At 35.1% G+C, this 20,736-nt stretch overlaps 3 protein-coding genes and 2 long non-coding RNA genes across 5 annotated transcripts in view; 4 read left to right on the top strand and 1 right to left on the bottom strand.

Annotated features, from left to right (window-relative positions):
* Positions 1–1,039, bottom strand: part of LOC139820729 (uncharacterized) — a 75,940-nt gene extending 74,901 nt beyond the window's left edge. Inside the window, exon 1 of the long non-coding RNA XR_011734098.1 lies at positions 783–1,039. This is a non-coding gene — a long non-coding RNA (uncharacterized lncRNA). The remainder of the gene's footprint in view (positions 1–782) is intronic.
* A 483-nt stretch (positions 1,040–1,522) lies between these two features.
* LOC139820730 (uncharacterized) lies at positions 1,523–3,637 on the top strand. The gene is made up of 3 exons (XR_011734099.1): positions 1,523–1,653; positions 2,375–2,922; positions 3,196–3,637. It is a non-coding gene; the product is annotated as an uncharacterized lncRNA (long non-coding RNA).
* Positions 3,638–5,905: 2,268 nt separating this feature from the next.
* Positions 5,906–7,625, top strand: LOC139820726 (sorting nexin-24). Its single transcript, XM_071791202.1, has 3 exons — positions 5,906–6,194; positions 6,981–7,171; positions 7,259–7,625. The coding sequence occupies exons 1-3, from the start codon at positions 6,042–6,044 to the stop codon at positions 7,419–7,421; spliced, it is 507 nt and encodes a 168-aa protein (XP_071647303.1). The 5' UTR covers positions 5,906–6,041; the 3' UTR covers positions 7,422–7,625.
* A 1,458-nt stretch (positions 7,626–9,083) lies between these two features.
* On the top strand, positions 9,084–13,870 carry LOC139820054 (alpha/beta hydrolase domain-containing protein 17B). Its single transcript, XM_071789979.1, has 3 exons — positions 9,084–10,452; positions 13,258–13,390; positions 13,626–13,870. The coding sequence occupies exons 1-3, from the start codon at positions 9,809–9,811 to the stop codon at positions 13,707–13,709; spliced, it is 861 nt and encodes a 286-aa protein (XP_071646080.1). The 5' UTR covers positions 9,084–9,808; the 3' UTR covers positions 13,710–13,870.
* On the top strand, positions 13,758–20,083 carry LOC139820908 (uncharacterized). The gene is made up of 2 exons (XM_071791492.1): positions 13,758–13,805; positions 13,851–20,083. Exons 1-2 carry the CDS (start codon positions 13,758–13,760, stop codon positions 15,273–15,275), a joined length of 1,473 nt encoding a protein of 490 aa, XP_071647593.1. The 3' UTR covers positions 15,276–20,083.
* The last annotated feature ends 653 nt before the right edge of the window (positions 20,084–20,736 follow it).

Here is a 20,736-nt window from a genome sequence, read left to right as displayed (position 1 = left end):
TTAATATTAAATTGTATCAGCTATGTAACGTATTGTCGAATGTATTAGCTGAATCGGAAAAGAATTTCGTAGCAATAATTCCATTTTAAAACGCCTCGATCGAATGAACAACGTACTTTCTATTTCTTGCTAATAAATCTGCGAGACAAGAACACGAAATGCGAGGCAATTAGGCTCGTTTATGGAAAATTTTATAAGTAAAACGAATAATATTTAGATTTATGATTTATGCGTAATTACCGCGCTGCGAGAACAATCGCGAAGAAATTTTTACAAATGACAATTTAACGTAAATTTTCTGTAAAATAGAGGTTATGAGGAATAGGTAAAGAAGCACACGTATACAAATAAATTTGAAATATTTATGACGAATTACGTGCCTGCCTTCATTAACGAAAAACGCAATGTATTCGTGGACACACATTTCAGCTGTTCGCTCTCGATATTTACACGCTGGTAAAGCAAGCTCGCTCGCTCTCGTTCGCGTTCGTTCGCGATCGCGACAAGCAAAAAAAGAACGTCAAATATGCGACCGTTCTCTTGAAACAGCTGATTATTAATTCCCGCACCGCACGTATAAATGAAAAGTTCACGCTACTTATTGAAGCGTCTTCCCATGCGATTCACTAATTCGGAGTAAAACACGAATTAGGCAGGAGGCAGAGGAGACGCGAATTTTGGGGGTTAGCGTCTCACTGCGACACGCGGAGCAACGATTTCTATCAAAATTCGGATGCATCTCGCTTCGAGAATCATTTGTTTCTCATGCACAATTGACTCACCGATCACGGAGCACTGCAGGAGACGAGGAGACCGGGGAGACCCGCCAAATCACAGCCGGCAGTCCAGTACGGCATTCAGCGTTCATCTGGTCCAGAGACGGCAATACGGCATTCCACTCGTTGCACTCGACACGAGAAGGGACGGAGTATTCGGCGTATGTTCAGCTTGCAACGCTCTGTAACCGAATTTCTTTTCGTTTAAGAGAAATCACGAGAAAGGAATTACACGATCGACAACGTCTCGCTCTCGCACCGACTCCGACCGGCCGACGTACCGCAGTCAGGTGAGTCGTCGAACGCGATTGGTTCCCAGCGAGTCGAGCCTCCGAATCCGACCAATCACGTTCGACCGCTCCGAGCGGCCGCGGCGGCGCGGCGGTGCGCCGTATCAGATAACCAGGCACTCCAGGCAGCATTGAGCATACCAGGCGCGACCGTTGAATAAATCCGTCAACTTAAAAACAACACGTACGTACGTTCAAAGTCGGCCCGCGGCCTCGCCACTTGTTTTCGTCAACGTTCGGAGTATCGTTACGTACTTGCGAAAGTTACTCACAATCTTCCGATGAATTTCACACAAGCGTCAAGTGTTCGTGCTTCGCGATTTCGTCGTTGGTAGCCGTGCGTCGTGCGTTTCGGAACGCGCTCCTTCCTACGACCTACGATTGGCACTCCTGCTTCTCGTTCCGCGGCGCGGGCTCGGGGCTACCGGCTACGCACAGTACGCACTCGGGTTGCTCGGGCACTCGATAATCCGCCGCGAGCCGCGAAGGATCGGAATGGATCTGGATGTGTCGACTGTCGTGCGATTTCCTCGCCCGATGAGGCGGAGTCGGCGGAGCGGAGACATCGAGACGAAGGTAATGCAATTGTGAGTAATTCCGAGTTCCGTTGTGATAGTTGCGGACGATAATCGCTTGTCCTGCCCGCGCCATATATGTATGGACTCGAATCGTAGCAGTGTAGCATTCATTTATCTCGTGTCGCGCTTTGAACGCTGTGCCAGAATTTTCGCGTACGTCGTACGATTTATCTCCGATTCTCTCTGACTCTGAAGGGAAAAAGAGGGCCGAGTGATATTGTCGTATATCGAGTGATTCAAGTAACGGAACGCCGTGATACATCGCCCGTTCGTGAATACTTCGTAATTTCGATATCTATACTTTGCGTCGCGGAAATTGACGGCTCGCAGTCGTGACTCCTCGTTGTGCAAGGCCGCGGTATTGATTTACGTGCTCGATACTCGATACCGTACTGTGCGTCGGATACCTGTTCAATTTCAATCGTGCATCTTTGATTAATCAAATACGTGTAGTCTTTACTAGCCGTTTACTTGACTCGCGTAGTATCGCGTAGTATCGCGCCAAATTGCCGACATCTTCGCTGCGTTCGGAAACGTCACTCGCTGAGATAGAAAGAGAAGGGAGTATACTCGCGTGCACCCGGGTGACGTTTCCGAACGCAGCCATTATCGTAACGTTGCGTCGCGTCGCGTAGCGGTGAACACGGAACGAATCGGGACAATCGATATCGCGACTCTTTCTCTAATTTTGGAAGAATATGTATCTAGAAAGTGTTAATATATGTTTCAGGAAGTGATATCGGGAGTGGCATGCGGCCTCGGTGTTGTTTTGTATCCTTATTTACGCGAAATCACCGTGCGAGAACAATTAAGTCGCCGCGTCACGTCGCGCCGCGCCGTGTCAGCAGGCAGCGCAGAACCGTATACGATATGCACGTCGCACATTAGTAAATCAGTTGTCTCTCGCGCAATTAACTCTAACTCGTTGAGTTCGCGCGGGTATCAAAGCGATGTATATTTGTTCAAGCGGGTACGTATTTCACGTAATATCTATTCGCTCGTAAGAATCCTAAGTAATACGCGACGGGAGTGCCGAACTTGGATCGCATCGCGTACTTTCGCACGATTCGTTTGATCTCAATTAATCGTTCATTTGAAATACAGAATAGAGTCTCGCGAATGGTTAACGTCGGGAGTGTCGTATAAAGTGCGGAAAGTATATATAATAATGCGGAAGAAGGTCGCATCGTCGCATCGAGGGAATTCAACCTGACAACCCGAGAGGACGAGGAGGAGGCCTAGAGGAGAGGCATCGGGCGCCAGCGGAACAACATAGCGGTAATTATTATTTTTTATTTTGTTTAAAAGTAATCTTTTTTTTTATTTAATTTTGAGTCGTTTAATTTATAACCATGATTTAGAAATAATAATTAGAAAAAAAGAAGTAATTTAAAATTGTATGAAAGTTTGTTTTCTTTTTTATATAATTATTTAAATAAGTATCCAGTTGACTGATGAATAAATAAATAAATAGCGCGTAAAAATGATGTTTTGAAATATTGGTCTTCTTGAACACTGTTTTAATATGAATTTTATATTTGTATGTTACAGAATCAACGTAGCTACGTGGCAGATACAACTCCGCTGTTGCGCGTCGGGGTCGGTGAGTAAATTCACATTTTTATTGAGGTAACGAATGTGTGGCACCTTATTAAATAAATAAATAAATATATACATATAATACCTAATATATCTAAATAGCATATGTGTATATATATGTATATATATGTGTGTATGTGTATAAATACCACCATATATCTAAATGTACGCAATTTTATAACAATATAAAGATGTTGTAGATAAGTGTGAAGTATTCCATATATTCGTTGCCTCAAAATGGATAAGTTAGAAACAGATTAGAATAAGCTTAATCCTGGATGCCTCTTTATTAGTGTATTTATTTTGCATTTATTGATCAATTTAGTGCAGTGTTTACGCGCACACTATATACACAGACAGATTTTTTTCGAAAAATTGAAAATATCATGAGGACACATAATAGAGAATATTATTTATTAATATATATACATATTAAATAATAATATTATTCGGTTAATATTAGAACCGAATATCAGACTTTATTGAATTTTAATTTTATTATACGTATATATTTCATACACCACCACCTTTTTACAAATGTAAAAATTAAACAAATTAAAAGCTAAAGAAAAAATAAAAGTGTAACAATTAAAATTTTTTATAATTTACTGCTAAATTATCTAAATTTATTTATGATATTCATATCTTATAATCGGCAGAGAGAAAGTGTAAGATGTGTGTATATTTGCAATAAAGAAAATGTAAAAGTATAATAAAATAAAAAATTAGCAAAAAATAATTACAGTAAATAATATTGTTTTCATAATATTGAAAAATGATTGTTACAGTGTAGAAAATATTGTATTATTTCCATTTATCCTTTTATCACAAATATTCATTCAGGATTAAACTTTATATAAGTGACTTTAGCCTAAACTGTTATAGCTTATCTATATACCTAATGACTGATAACTAGAAACTTTATATCAGTTAAAATAGTAATATATGACGTGAGATCCAATATATATTTCGTTATGAAATAGGAGATTTTTTTCTAGTAATTATTTTAAAATCGATCAGTGTTTTGCGTCACTTAAAAATTCTTAACTTTGAAATAATGTATGATACAAAAAATAATTTTAATAAGTTCACACAAAGTTTACACAAAGAGATATCATTGTCGATTCTAATTGAGGAAAATTTATTATCCCTTATTTCGGATCTTACGTCATTTATCTGAATTTCTCATCTCTGCATGATTCAGCAACGAATCGTTTGAATCGACAAAAATACGCATATGGGCCTTGGATTTCTATTTGATGACACGTCACGTGTTTAGCAATTTTTATTCAATTAGTGTTAAATTAAAATTTCATTGTTTATAGACATTTTTTCAAATTCAAATTTTTTTCTAATCGGATCTATGTATTTTAATTTCTAGAATTATGTACTTTAATTGCTATAAGAATAAACCGCGTGTAAAAAATAAATGCAAAGTTAATTTGTATGTTAATGAAATTGTTGTTGTTATTGTTGATTGTTAATTTCGTACCTGATTGATCTAATTAATATGATGGCCCTTCGTGACGCGTTCGTGTTTCGCGCATCATATGAAAGCGTAAAATCTAACGCTTTAAAAGATCGATTTAATTTGGTCAGAAGACAGAAGACGAAGAGGATCGTACAAGGTAGGTTGGTGTATAACACCAATCAAAGTACATGTAAAGGTGAGCCTATTTTCTTGTATACGTGCGATTGCACGTAATCAGAGACGGAAAGGTGCCGTCTCGAATTAAATATTTATTTTGCATGTAAATTAAACTCCCAATAAAACTTTTAAACGGTCACGATTTAAAACAAAAATTCGCGCACGTTTTTCTAATTTCAGCTAATCGCATAGTTATATAGGTATACTAGATAAAGACACGGGTAGGTATGAATACGGATAAAAATTTAGATAAAAATCAGTAGGTAGGAATATAGGGAGGGTGTGATTTTTAACAATGAAAGGAAACTTAGTTAATGTTATAATTTTAAGAAGGAAACTTAATTAATATTAAAATTTTCAAAAATTTAAGTAGGAAAACAATAAGTACGCATACGGGTAGGCAGGGATACGGATAGGTAGGGATGGGAGAAGGGGGCGTGATGAAAAAATTAATGTATATACTTATAATTTTAAGAAATTTAAATTTATTTGTATAAAAATGCAATAATATAAGGTTAACAATTATGTACAAAACAATACATTCTATCGCAAAAATGATGATAAGTAATAAATGATAAATAATGAAGAAGCAATAAATAAAACATTTTCAAAGAAAAGAGGACTGCTGTAGAGCCTCACAGAGACGTCATACAAACAGCAAATTCCTCCGAATTTCTACCGTGAGCAAGCATGAACAAGCAATTGGATTATTACACCGGACGACATATTTGAATTTAGATCGCAGTCATCACGTGATTGACTACGATAGCAAGCAACCGTCTGTTTGCATAATAATAACGATGTAATAAAACAATTTTGTAAAGTGTGACTTAATATTACTTATAAGGGAATGATAGTTGAACGTGCTAAGTTATGCTAAAAGGCAAGCACCGCTAATTACATTATTGTATCGCGAAAATAATACACTGGCATTTATTGGTGTCTATAGACGTGACATATAAAGAGTAAAAATTTTTTCTTTTTTAAAGTTGGTAGCCTTGCATTCGGAGCAGGTACTCCGGCTTTCCCTACGTGAGATCTCCAGCATCAGTTCGGAGTTAGTTACTCCTAACTGAACCTGCTGGTTTACATCGTGTTTTATACGAGCATTTTATATTAAGTATTATTTCTAGAAATTGTTAGCGATGCAATGTACGAAGCTTTCATTAGCGGTTATCGTTTAGCTGATGTGTCACATGGCAAGCCCTATTATGTTTACTGTATCGAGATTTTGGAGTCAAAGACTGGCACTCGATATTTCATCGAGAGAAGATACAGCGAATTTAGTGCATTACATCGTAAGGTACGTTACGGAAATGTTAATTATTGATAATTGTGTGATATAATAAAAAAATATTCGCGTGTGTGATCAATTGTACAATCAAGACAAATAACTTTTTTAAACAAATCACTATGGAACAGTGTCTTGGAAGATAAATATAAATAAAATATTATATGTTTATTGTCAATAAGCAATAAGTTTTATTGGCAATAAAGCATAATTTTCTTGAAAAGTCATAAACTTGTGGCTTCCATAAGAGTTTTAACGTACTGTTGATTTTATCCTGGATAGTCAAGTCTGTCAAAAAGAGTTTGCAAAATGTTGCGATAAATTTTTTCAGCAGAATACCAGCAGAAATACAACAGATATAGTGGTAGGTGGTAGATCCATTAATATGACTGGTGACTGCGAAAATTGAGCAGAAAGTGCTATTTTGCAGTTATTTAAGTGACGTATTTCATTTAAATGGTTACGAAATAACAAATTCTGCTTAATTTCTGCTGGAAATCTGCCGTCCGCTTATGTCCGTAAACTCTGCTGGTAGAACACGAACTTAATGTTAATGTCATAATTTTCTGTTCAAATCTATTAATAAATTGCTAGCATATGCTGCTAATATTTTGCTTACTATGTTACGGATATGAACTAGTTATGACATAACATTGTAATCATTACTCTTGTTACAAATCGACATTGACAGACTTTTCATTTTTTAGGATATTAAGTTGCGCTTTTGAAATATCTTGTATTTATTGAATATTAGTATATTATATAAGAAAATTGTATTCCTTTTTTATTCTTTTCCAGTTGAAGAAGGATAATTCGGATATTGCACCGTTTCCACCAAAAAGAGTAAGAAACTCGCAACCAAAAGTATTGGAACAACGACGAGTTGCTTTGGAATTGTATATACAAAAAATGTTAAGTCTATTAGCAACAAAACAGCAGGTTCTCAATTTTCTGGGCATAGAAAGCCAAGAAGCTGCGTTCCATCGAAGGTATTTGTCCAAATTTAACTTAGAAGAAAGATACATTCTAGCATAGTAAATAATAGCAATTAATTTTGTTATTTTTAATTTTTCAAGAATACGTAAAGCAGCAGATAGTTCAACGCATAATCATCCAAATACTTTGGGGCATCATCCAGTCTTGACTTTTCATTGTGATCCATATGTCCCAGCTGACTCAACTAACAGTCTTTCAGATGTTGTAACTAATGGTGTGTTATTAGGTATATATAAATCTTGATATTATACGAGTGATTTACAACGTTAAAACAATAAATATAAGATGCATTTTTGATAGGTTAGTAGATAAGTATAGAGAAATCCATCTAAATGGATAAAAGACTAGTGTACGTGATAACAATATACAAATAAGAAAATTTCTAAAAATAACACTTATTTTTTGTAAATAATATATCACAATGAAAAGAATGACAAATTTAATGTTCTTATTTTATACAATCTCATAGACAGAATCTCATTTATACAATAGCACGTTATTTAAAACTTAAAGCATCATATATATCTGACAAATGAGCAAGCAAAAAGACATGTCAATGCAAAAAGTTCATGCAGCTCATCAACATTTAAAACGTAAATGATAAAATTGTATGTAAAATTTGTTTGTAGATACATACTAAAAGTCTAATTATATTTACAGGTTTAATTAGTATTGATCATTAAAAGAAATTGTATCTTTTGACTGTATCTTCTGATATGGACACATGTGTAACATTATGTATATGTATATGAAATGTCTTAAAGAAAATAAAATTAAATGATACTAAATTATTAACCCTGTATTACTCACGTACGTGTTTCTTTTTATCGTAATTACTTGCATAATGGAGCGTAAAATACACCCCAAAATTATATCTCAATTATTTTTATTGTTTTCTTTGATGATTTATAATTAAATAAAAGTTGATAATATTCTATATATATATCTTCTAAATAAAAATAAGCGCAAAAGTTCCTTTTTTAATTATGAAACAATTTGCGCAACATTTAATCGATAAATATTTCTAAGGCTCAAGTGTATTTAACGCCTTACGTGAGTAACGTAGGGTTAATTATGCACGTGAGTAACGTAGGATTAATTATGCTCTGCGTACTTATCCAATCCAAATAAACCAATCTAAAAAATTTTTGGATAAGATTGTACTGAACAATAGATTGTACAATATCACCTAAAAGTCTACTCTCTTGGCTAACCAGTGATCCGCTAGTGCGCTCCTTCCAGTTATTTTAGGTTCCACAGTTCGGTGTCGTACATAGTCTTATATTGGCAGTATTGAAATACTTGTTCTGGTCACACAGCTTCTATATACTAACAAGTCTGCTTACTGTGATTATTTCGCATATGATAGAAAGAGACAGAAGTGACGCCGAACCGCCATTACTTGTATCACATATGCACATGTATGCGAACTGTCTGTGAATGTGATCTGAGTATATCACAAAGCAGTGACTGTCCGTGTAATTTATACATGTGTTATGTGCCACCAGCAATGGCATCCCCTATTCGTGGTATCAAAAATGGGGTGGCAAGTTGAGCAGTCTAGTATAAAAATCTATGACTCTGATATACAATGTTAAAATATACTGGCAATAATGTATCAATTTTGAAACAATTGTGGCACAATTAACTAATATTGACAATAAAAACAGAATATTTAAATATTGCATACAATGGAAATAGAAATGTTGTTCTGTTCAAGTGTAGGAACTAGAACTGCACTTGCGCCAAGCCTTTTCTTCTTACGAGAAATGAAGCTCCGCTATGCCTTCTCCTCCAGTGATTGGTCAATCGGTCGATCACTATATTCACTAGAGAAGAGGGAGAAGCTCGGTGCAAGTGCAGTTCAACCTCGTACTAGAATAAAACAGCATTCTTGTTCTCAATTACATATATATATCGACAACTCAGGGCGAATCCTCCGTATCGTGCAGTTCAATGCAAACGTGACTAAAAAAAATTGAAGGGGCATATTGGGGCTGATCGGAGTTGATCGGAGTTGATCGACTCTCATCGTCTAACATCCAAGTCCGACAACCATCGGTGAAGCTTCGGTGGTACCGAGTACCGAGACTACCGAGACCGAGTACCGAGCTCAACCGAGCTGCCGAGCGAGAATGTGACGCGGCCAGCAAAACGGATTGTAACTTCCGTCTCTGTCTCGCGCTTTGTCTCACCTTGCACAATGAAAGTACGCAACGCCAGAGTGACAGAGTGAGTGGGGACACGGCGTTGACGAAAAAGAAAAGGAGAAAGAAAGAACGAGGAAAGGTGGGAGAGAAATCGTCAGTTTCACGAGCCGTCATGGCTGAATCATTGTGAACGATTCTCGTAGGAAACCGATAACAAATGACAGCGCGGGTGATTCATTAGGGTGGTGAAAAATCGCGGTGTCCATCTCGCGATAGTCGCGAATCGCGATACGAGTGTCTCGGAGTCTCGGGCTCGGGGCATCTGCCGACTCCATTTGATTCAGCCCAGTAGGATCCGATTGCTCCGGAGTCCGGACAGCTCCATGCCGAAGTTTCACGAGAGGGAGTCGTGATAATAGAGACGGTGTTTTGTGCGTGTCCTCGGTGGCCGGTGCGCGAGGCCGTGTTCGGTGCTACACGATGAACGGGTTAAGTCTGAGTGAACTGTGTTGCCTGTTCTGTTGTCCGCCCTGCCCGTCCAGAATCGCAGACAAATTAGCCTTCCTGCCGCCCGAACCCACGTACACGTTCGTCGAGGACGAGGGCTCCAAGTACTCCATTTCTCTGTCGGAGCGCGCCGAGTGGCAGTATACCGAGCGCGAGAAGGAGTCGGTGGAAGGCTTTTATACGAGAACGTCGCGCGGCAACCGCATAGCATGCCTATTTGTACGTTGCTCGGCGACCGCGCGTTTTACCATTCTCTTTTCCCACGGCAATGCCGTCGATCTCGGCCAGATGTCGAGTTTCTACCTCGGACTGGGCTCGCGCATAAACTGCAATATATTCAGTTACGATTACTCGGGTTACGGGGTGTCGGGCGGCAAGCCGTCCGAGAAGAACCTCTACGCGGATATCGACGCCGCGTGGCACGCGCTGCGTACACGTTACGGCATCAGTCCGGAGAACATAATACTCTACGGCCAGAGCATCGGCACTGTGCCCACAGTCGATCTCGCTGCAAGATACGAGGTCGGCGCGGTGGTTCTGCATTCACCGCTCATGTCCGGGATGCGGGTTGCTTTCCCGAAAACCAAAAGAACTTGGTTCTTTGATGCTTTCACCAGGTAAGCAAAAAAATCATCCTAGCTGTTAAATAATTTTTTGACCATAGGCGATATGGACTGGAAGTTCAAGTCGCGCTGTCGCGAGGTGTTTTATCGGGCGAGATGGGAGAGGGATTCGTGCGCATGACTATCGTCCAAGTCTCTCTCTCTCTCTCTTAAATATACGTACGGCCATGCACGTGATATCAATACATTTTGATTCAAATTATTTTTCGGAAATTTATACTATTATTTATACTATCAAAACATTTAAAAAAAAATGTTTGTGATAGTAAAAATAAATGTAATATACAATAATGTCTATTTTTTTCTGAAGACACAAAACGTCTAGAAATGAGTTTCCATATTGTAACCTAAAGGTTATAACATTTGACAAGCATAACTTAAAAGAATAACTTAAGAAAACAGCGCCACAGGACCGATAATCAGGGTGTCACATTATATTGATTACTAATAGTTTAATACAAAGTTTTGTTCTTTACTATATTCTGTTTTGAGATAGAAATTAGATGGTTTACAAGATATTTTATACTTTGATCTAACATACTTTAACATAAAACACGAAATATATTTTGTAAAATCTTTACTTTTCAATGGTTCTATTGTAATACCTTTATGTATGAAATGAATCAATTGGAAAAGAAAAATTGTCTTTAAAACTTTTTTTTAAGTATGTAATTTACAATGTACAATTAAACACTTCTTATAAACAATCATGTTATAACTACTAATATTGTAGAAATACGTGTCAGTGGTTTAAGATTTAATACAGAAGAAGAAGATGACAAGAAAGAATAGTGTGTGTGTTTCTGAAAAGAATAAACGAAATCTTTATTTTTTTGCATAACTAATTAACTACTTGAAATAAATTTATGGAAACTATTGATCAAGTAGCAGAGTTTATTTTTTTACAACATTCTTCAATAGAGTCAATAGATTTAGCAACTCTCGAGAACATATTTTCCATTCAAATGCTGAATGAAATGGAAAATAACTTACGAAGTAAAATCGTTAATATCTTGGCGAGAAGTTACACAAGTGTGCGGTTGAATAAATGTATATTTGTGTCACGTGGATGTGTACTTATGAAACCTACGTGTTGCACGCTTTGTGTCGTAATTTTTACATTATCTATATCAATATGTTAATTAGAGTCTTGATATTTTGATACTATATAGGATTTTCGTTTCAAAATTCGTTTCAATAATTTAAGGAATCTGCCCTTAAGCTTTATATATGGTCTTTACGAGGCCCTTTATATATTATTTATTGTTTTTTACATAAAAACGAAAATATGATTATCAATATAACTTTACATGTATCATTAATAGTTTTATAACTCACTGTTTCTAATTTTGTCAAAATTAACTTATTATATATTTGTGTAAGATGGAAAAATAACAAATCTAATTTGATTAATTTAAACATAGATGTTAAAGCAATAAATATAACGAGAGAGAGAGATAGAGAGAGAGAGAGAGAGAGAGAGAGAGAGAATCATAAACTTTTTATAGGTTTTATAAGAATTATTGACAATAATATATGAAATTTAAAATACTAGGTGGGTTTAAACATTAATTGGATTATTATTATTTTTTTTGGTGATACAAAATACTTTATTTTAAATAACACATTATTATTCTATATATTTACCTTGAAATTGCAGGCATTTTTTTTAATTTAAGTCTTATATTTTCTTCAAAGATGATTTTGGGTTGCAAGTGTATCCAATTTTGCACATAGATGCCACTTTTTCGATGACTGTTGAACAAAACAATGAATTAAAGTTTTATTTGTAATCTTAACAGATTCTAAAAACACGTCTTTCTTTTGTAGATAGCGTCGAAAGTTACATAGTTATTTGTGCACTTGTAAAGTCCTGTTTTCATCTGTCAAAGTTTGTGATATCCTACGAGTACACTCACCTTAGTTCACTTATTTTAATTCTTTACTAATCATAACTTTGATATTTTCAACACTGACTCATAAAATTTTTACGAACCGTAATACGTAATTATCCTACAGCAAGCTATTCACATGTTTCACATTATCACTATTAACAAATGTCCGCAGCCAGCAAGCATGTTTACGTGAGTCTGTTTTTAACGCATTCTCACTTTTGTTTAAAATTATTGCACTACTGAAATCTTTTGATCTGCGAAAGAGAGTTATAGATAAACTGTTTTTTTCCCCAATTTTTTATAGATTTTGCAGGGAAAAATCGGAAGTAAAGAGTATGAGAATTTGATTGTATCTGTTAAATTTATGTTATGACAATACCATAAATAACTTTCTCAAATGGAACTTTTGTCTTGTATTTTTCTTGTTTTCTCGCATGCTTTATTTTACCCTATAAGTATGTTTTTAAACAAATGAATACAAGAAGAAAATTTGTCAAAAAATATAATTCTGAATAAAAATATTTCATTCAAAATCGGATTTTTAATTATATTTCAAGCTAATGTCTTTCGTAATATTTTTCGTTTCTCAACGTATATTGATTTATATAATTATATAGGCATATTCTATATAAAAATATACTTGCAACTTATATAAAATTAATGACAATCTTGTTAAGTTAGATATGATTTATCTTTAGAACAATTTTTATATTCAGAAGCTAATATATTTGGCGCAAATTTTAACTTTTTATCTAAAATAATTTTGATATGCCTGCAAATAAAATTTTAAAAATGTAAAATCTGTTTGACATTAACTAGAAAAAAGAGATGAAACTGTTTAACATAAAAATTATATTGTATAACGATATTTAAACAATATTTAAACGTTATTTTTTCTTTGCAGCATAGATAAAGTGCCGAAAGTAACATCTCCTGTTCTGGTTATTCATGGCACCGAAGACGAAGTTATAAATTTTAGCCATGGTCTGGCGATTTACGAAAGATGTCCAAGAGCAGTGGAACCACTATGGGTTGAGGTATTGAAATAATTGATAACATATTATATATTATTAAAAGTGTTTAATATTTTTTTTTTGCTTTTTTTACTTATGACAATTTTATGCGATTTATCTATACTTTTTATATGCTGAAATAAAGACTACTACATATGAAAATATTTAAATACAAACATAAGTACTCTTTGATTGATAAAATATTGAATATATGTTTCGTTAAAAATGTGATGATATTAATATTGGGTATTTTTTTCAGGGTGCCGGGCACAATGATGTAGAGTTATACAATCAATACCTCGAACGACTGAAACAATTTGTAAGCGTGGAATTGATAAACTGACGGCGACTCAGCCTCTCCCAGAGTCAGGGAGGACAGGGAGGGGGCCATATGCATGCAAACAGCCAAGGACGTACCGTTTCCAACAACTCTAATACCGTCAGTTCCATTTCGACAAGTTCTCCAACAGAGAAGCTTGTCTAGCAGTCGCCTCCCACAGGGGAGAAGACACCTGTCCTTCCCTGTGACGAAGAATCATCTTTTGCCTCCGTAGATGATGTATTCTTCTTTTGCGAACAGCAGCCGACTGTAAATCAGGAAACATATTATTCAGAGTCATTCAAGAAAACGCGTTCCAAAGACGAGTATCCAAATGCCGAAGGTAATTCGAAAAAATCCAATGTGAGATCGGAGAATAAGAACTCTAAAAAAGATTCTTCTACGTGCACAAAGGACAAAGGCCAGAATAAAATCGCCGCCACCGATTGTCACAACTTTCAATTGAATCATACTGGAAAGATCGCCAAGAAACATACTTATTTACCAAAAAATTTGAAAAACCCCTTTGCTCACAGTCAAAAAAATATTGTTCACAGAAGCTTAAAGAACTCATTTGGACAAAATCAGAAAAAGACAGATAGCCAAAGAACTCACACGACTTTGATTGATATACTTGTGGAGGATTGTCGACAATGCGCGATTGGAGAGAAATCAGTCGCATCATTTTCCAATGTTTCCGATGATGTTAAAAAGGATATTACTGATTGTAGAGGTACTCTTACTCAGCCTACAGAGAAAAAGTCTCCTGGATCTCGATTTAAGTATAATTGCATAGAATCGGCGTTGGACTCGATTAACACTAATAAAGACAGCAGGCAACGTTATTACAATAAAATCTCAATTGTCGATAATATTACAAAGCTTAAAAAGCCCGATGCAACCCACGCAAAGACTACAGAAATCACAAAGAAGTTTCCTTGGAATTGCACATGTACTAAAACGAAGAGAAATCTTGACAAGTGCAAGGAACAAGAGAAGAATGATTCTATCGAGAGCTTTGATTCCTACAATGACGCAAAGCAATTGAAAAAGAAAAAACCTGCTTGTAGTCCATTGAAAAAATTTGGCCGATCGTCTCTGTCAGTGGGCGCGGACAAAATCGCGATAAATTTGCCAAAGTATTCTCCTTGCGCAAGCAGATTAGCCGCAAGCTCAAAAATTTTGTCGTCTGATCGAGCGGCAGATCCTGAGAGTCCGCTTCACGTTTCACGCTCGAGGAGTCCATCTCACATCGATGTACAAACCGAGAACAACCTTTCGAAGCATTCGGAAAAAACGTCGATACAGGCCAGTTTATCTCTGAACATACAACAGTTCCAAAAGACCCGGTATACTCTGCGTAGTAGGAGTGTAGGTGACAGCTGCGTAACGTCGCCAACAAGTGAAGCGACTACCGTGAGCTACTCGCCTACCGGTACAGAGATATTATCCCTGGAAGAAGTCGGGCCGCATACATCGCATACATCGTCGGCCGAAGGCTCGGGTAGTAGTTATTCAGAAGTCAAGGAAAAATTGGACGCCGAATGCTCTGACAAAGTCAGAAGAGCGACTTTAGAGACGAAGTGTTAATGAAACGTGGACTCTCGACGACACGCCAAACATGTGTTTTACATCATTCTCTCTTCTATACGTATTTTACGTAAAGCGATGACGCAGTTCCGTATGCGCGGTAAACTCCTTCGGGCTGTAATCGTGCTAGTGAGAAACTGTACACAGAGGCGAATATATACGACATACATTTATAAAATTTATTATATTTCTAGAAACGCGAGAGCATACTTGTGCATATTGAATATTCTTATTCTACATATATACACACTCAACACACGCGTGTGTTGCGTACACGCGTGGATATTAAGCTGTTTTTGCAAAATAGGCTACAGAACGTTGTTGCGACAAATGTGTCGAGTATTATTATTTTTATTATCCTCCTTGAAGTTAGGATATTCAATGATTCCCGTGTGGTTGTCGAAATATTTCTTTGCCTCGGGAAGTGCGACGAGCATTGATAGCATGCAGTGAAGAGATATCTCGCTGAATATCCGCATTATCTTAATTTATTAAAAAATTAGTATTGTTAAGTTTTTTATTTAGCTAAAGCTTTTAATTCTTTAGCTGTAAAAGGCATATATATATATTTTTTTTTAAAGAACGTTTTATTTGCCTTTTATTTGCGGAAAGCGTATATATACGCTTTCGTAAGGTAGGTGTGTGTATAATATACACACACACACACACACACACCCACGCGCGCATTCTTATATTATCCACGACCGAATTAGATCCACGGGAGGGGGGGGGGAGATATTTCCCGAAATTTCCAAGTTTTATTTCGGGCAGATCTGGTTTAGCGAGAAAATGCGAATCTTTTCAAATTGCATGTTTTTGTGAGTGATTGGTTTTCCCGATGTCAGTAATGATAAATGATAGTTGTAACAGTATAATGAGGGCATTTGTTCTTATATCTATGGTGAAGACCTGTGAGAGAAGAGTTGGAGATCTTCCAAACTAATAAAAGTTTCAGCACGCGGTGGTCACAGAATAGTTTGGAATTAGCAAAGTGAGATAAATTAATGAACACGCAGTGCGTCCCGCAAGAATGTCTTTGTCGGAAGCTAAATAATAGGACAAAAATCTTGTCAACAACAATAAGAATGCAAATAGCTAGGGACAATATTACTGCCAAACTTGACTATGAATTAATTAATTTCTAAGAAAGTGAGATAATGCGTGTGAAGGACCTCGTCTACATAGGTACGTTTCTCGTTAGTATTTTTATATCTCGGTAATGTAAATACAATACAATAAACGATTTTTTCTTTATCGATATATGCGACAGTATGAGGCGGTTGCGTGGAATGCCAATTGCATAGATAATCGCGAGATACACTCTTTTGCGTAAAGCAATTTTGCTACTTTTTAAGGCATTCTATAAAATTGTTGATACTTTTTACCTGTCAAAATTGTTTATCGGATATCGCGAAGCCAATGTTCGCGTAGTGAAAAAAAGTTTTAAGATGATCGATTTTACCTACTAAGATATAGGAAGTGATACATCGTAAGTGTAAGTCGGTTTTTACCGTTCAGGCTACTTGTGCCACAATGTCCTCGTAACTTGTTGGAAATGTTATAAGTGGAAAAATAACAAAATGCGCGACAGACGTACGAAGAAGAGAAGAGAAGAGAATAATGCAACTTAGTTACGTAAAAGCAAGATTTTGCTACGCTTCGCACGGCATCCTTTTTTACAAAAAAGCTTCGTTCAATCTACACGGTGATTCCAATATCCGTAATAGATCTGATGATGAAGACATTCAAGCAAGAATAGATTAGATTAGTGGAGTAATTTTTCAAATATTCATGTAATTTTATTACTTATGAAATGATAAATACTAGGCGTTATAAATTTATCAAAAGACATTTCAGAGACAGTTTCTTTGGTGAGTTTAGAGTTCTTTTTAACTTTGAAAAGTTGGAAAAAACACAAGAAGGAATCTTAGCGCTATAAAAAGAAATTAATGCTTGTATTACAAAATATGTAAGAAATAAGAATTTTCCATGTCGAATAATACACATTATAACGTTGAGCGAAACATATAAACTGTGATACTAAGATTTAATTTGCTAAGATACTAAGAATTTTAGCAAGTGAGGCTCAAATTAAATCTTTATTAATCTTTGGTAAACACCACAAGTTTTATTACACTTTTGTTATATAATAGGTCTATATCAACATATTAAACACATTTCGTTGAGTTGAAAAATCCTTGAGGAATAATTTTATATTTCTTTTACAATTCATGCCATTTTAAGAATAAGACTTTATTTTTTATATTTTGTTATTAATTACAATAAATTATTATATTAATGTTTTTATATTTAGAGATCTAAATGGATGCTCGGAAATCTCTTGGTATTTGTTGAAAATTTAAAATAAAATCGATCTGTAAGCGTTTATAATTCGGAAATATTCGGCTTAACATTTCAACATTTTCACGGAGGAAAAAATCTATTTTAAATTAGCCAAAAATCTATCAATTAAAAAATAATGCGCCAAAAGTGGGATATTTTATACATTCTTCTAAGATGCGTGTAACGTTTACGGATTCGGTTATATTTAAGTTTAACAAACTAATACTTTCTCTCTGTATTTCTCGAAAATAATGGCACTATTTATATTTGTCAGATTATTATCAATATTGAGTAGCCTACTCATATACATGTAAAATCTCATAATTATCACTTGTTTTAAAGCATTCTCTGAAATTAATAGAAATTAATATTGCGTTAATATCACACTTTACACGCACTTGTCTTCGTTGCAGTGTATTCATCAAATTCTTACTTGAATGTCTCCAGTTTTCACGACAATATTGTATTTATAATTATATTGCATAATTAGCGTTAGATGTCGAATTCTGAATCCAATTTATTTAAAAGGAATGAAAAATTAATGAAAAATCTATTTAACATTGTGTGACGGACTGACAATTATATTATCACATTTGATGTGTGATAACATAATGTTGAATGAGGTGCCAATAAGTCAATGCTTACTTTAAAACCACCATTCTGTTTGTGTTGTCCAATCTCCTTCGTTTTGCACGGAACATATATATGTATACATACATACATATACATATACATATATATTAACAGGGCCGGCTGTAGAAATGAGTAAAACAAGTATCTGTAAGATACGCTTGCAATATTCTAAATTCAAAAAATAGACGTAAAAAAACGAGCATATATATTTCTGGTGAAATTTAGATATCGATTTTTTTATTTGATGAAAATATTATAGCGTTAATAGTTTCCGAATTATGTGTCATTACGGACTCCTCGCGAATTAAACTGCAGCGATGTGAATAAGTAACGTTGTTGAGTATAAAAAGATTTATTAAAATAAGTAATCTGATTTATATCATTATTCAGTTTGAAATAGATCTTCTTTAAGAAATCTAAGTTAAAATTTGGCTACCGAAAATATCGAATGTAGAAATAAGAAACATTTTTGCTAAAAACATTGCTCTAGATTTCATAAGAAATAACGAGGTGTCCACTTCTTTTCCGATTACAGAACATTTTATAGTCGGGCGACAAACTTTCAATGCAGCATTTCGATTATGTGTTCTGGTACATCTTTACCAAAATTCGCAGACATTAGTGCAATGTATAGATATCGATAAAAATCTACAAAAATATTATTAAGAAAAATAGGAATGGAGGAAATGGGAGCAGATAAAAATGGCAGAAAATTGTTCGAAGCGGCAGAAAACTTAGAGCCGGTCTTGTGTCCTAGTTCCTGTTATCGCATCGCAATTTATATTATTCAAAATGTACTCCATACCTCGCGATACCATTGTGCATGAGTTTTTACTTCTTTTACTCCCAACCGATTTCTATATAACTGTCACTATTTTGATCGCTATTTTTATTTGCGATCTCAATTTCAGTGATTAATTTAAAAAGTTAAGAGATAAAATTCGCAATAAGGATCGAATTATGTTGTTGTTTATCAGAGAGATTTGTACAGTACGCATCGATTTCGATATACTTGAATTCTCTCCTTTTTGTACTTTTTTCTCTTAATTTTTAGCTTAAACTACGTCTCTCCTTCTCTCTTCTTTTTCTCTCTCTCCCTTTCTCTCTTACTTTTGCTCACGTTTCTTCGCTGTCCCTCTCCTTCACGCGCTCGCAAGTGATCGACCGGTTTTGAACAGTACTATCGTCTTTCATGATCGCGTCGTCCGGAAAGAAACTGGTACTCTCGATACTTGACGTTTGAAGCGAGCACCGCGGATTCACGATGCGTTGATATTCGTAACTGTACATAGTAGCGTGTAAACTAAGTAATAAGAAAAAAATAACATTACGCGTATTCGATGTTCTCTTCGGTCGTGTCTAATGTACTTACAAAGGGGAGAATCCGTTTAAGGACAAAAAACGCATTTTGATAGCGAAGATTATAGCTGTGATGTGATTGTTGAAGGTAAAAGTAAGAGGGAGACATTGTGAGAAGAGAAGCTATACATAGATGAATGCGAGGAACTTTACTGTAAACGCGTACATTTGAGAAGAAACGGAAGAAAGAGAAGGAAAGCTTGTCCTGAAACAAATATCGGAATCGTCGTTTATTTAGCTTTAAGAACATAATTAGGGAAATAATGACATTTGTTTCTTTGTATAAGATCGCGTAGAAAGCGTAGAAACACCGCTAGATACATATACCCGAATAAAAAGGGTCATTTTAGAATTTTATACTTCCATCGCACTTGGACGTACTATCATCGCGCAGTACTTTACTAATCCTGTGGAAAACGTTAACACAATGTATAATTATGATGTAAATTACATGTTTAAGCACATATTATCAATGCAACGTGTTTTATTTCACGACTAAGAGAAGGGATGATATTTACGGTAGAAATTTTGTGGATTAAGTATACATATATTATGATAGTTGAGAAATAATTTAGAACAATATTCGGAGATGAAATACGCTGACACATATATCAGAAACATGTTTTATATTAAATATAAAAATGATTGATAAAGTTATTACAATCGCACGGACTTGAAGTCGATTTTATCGACTTATTAATATTAATAATAATGCTGAAAAACCAATACTTTTCCTTATTAAATTTTAAATGCTTGTTGGTGACTGTATTTGGACGAATTTGTAACCTTTTTTAACAATTACAAAAATATTTAACGTCAAAAAATTAAAAGCCACTATATTGATGATTTTTATTGATACTTTTATTTTAAAAAAGTCAATTTTTTAACTGAAAAGTCTTGTTCCACAAGTCCATATTTCTGAAAAATAGGGATAATTTCATAGTTTCCATAATGTCTTCCACAAATATTTTTCTAAAATATTAAAAATTGCTTAAAAGTAAACTTCGACTGATAAAAAAAAGAAAGATAACGAGAAAACTAAAATCAGACTTTATTGCAGATTTCAATCGTTAATACGCATGTTTCTTATCGTTTTTGAAAATATAACTTATGTCTATGAATTGTC

The sequence above is a fragment of the Temnothorax longispinosus genome, chromosome 10, assembly GCF_030848805.1.
Source record: "Temnothorax longispinosus isolate EJ_2023e chromosome 10, Tlon_JGU_v1, whole genome shotgun sequence".
In the NCBI taxonomy this organism is placed as follows: domain Eukaryota; kingdom Metazoa; phylum Arthropoda; class Insecta; order Hymenoptera; family Formicidae; genus Temnothorax; species Temnothorax longispinosus.
This window is presented reverse-complemented; position numbering and strand designations above follow the sequence as displayed.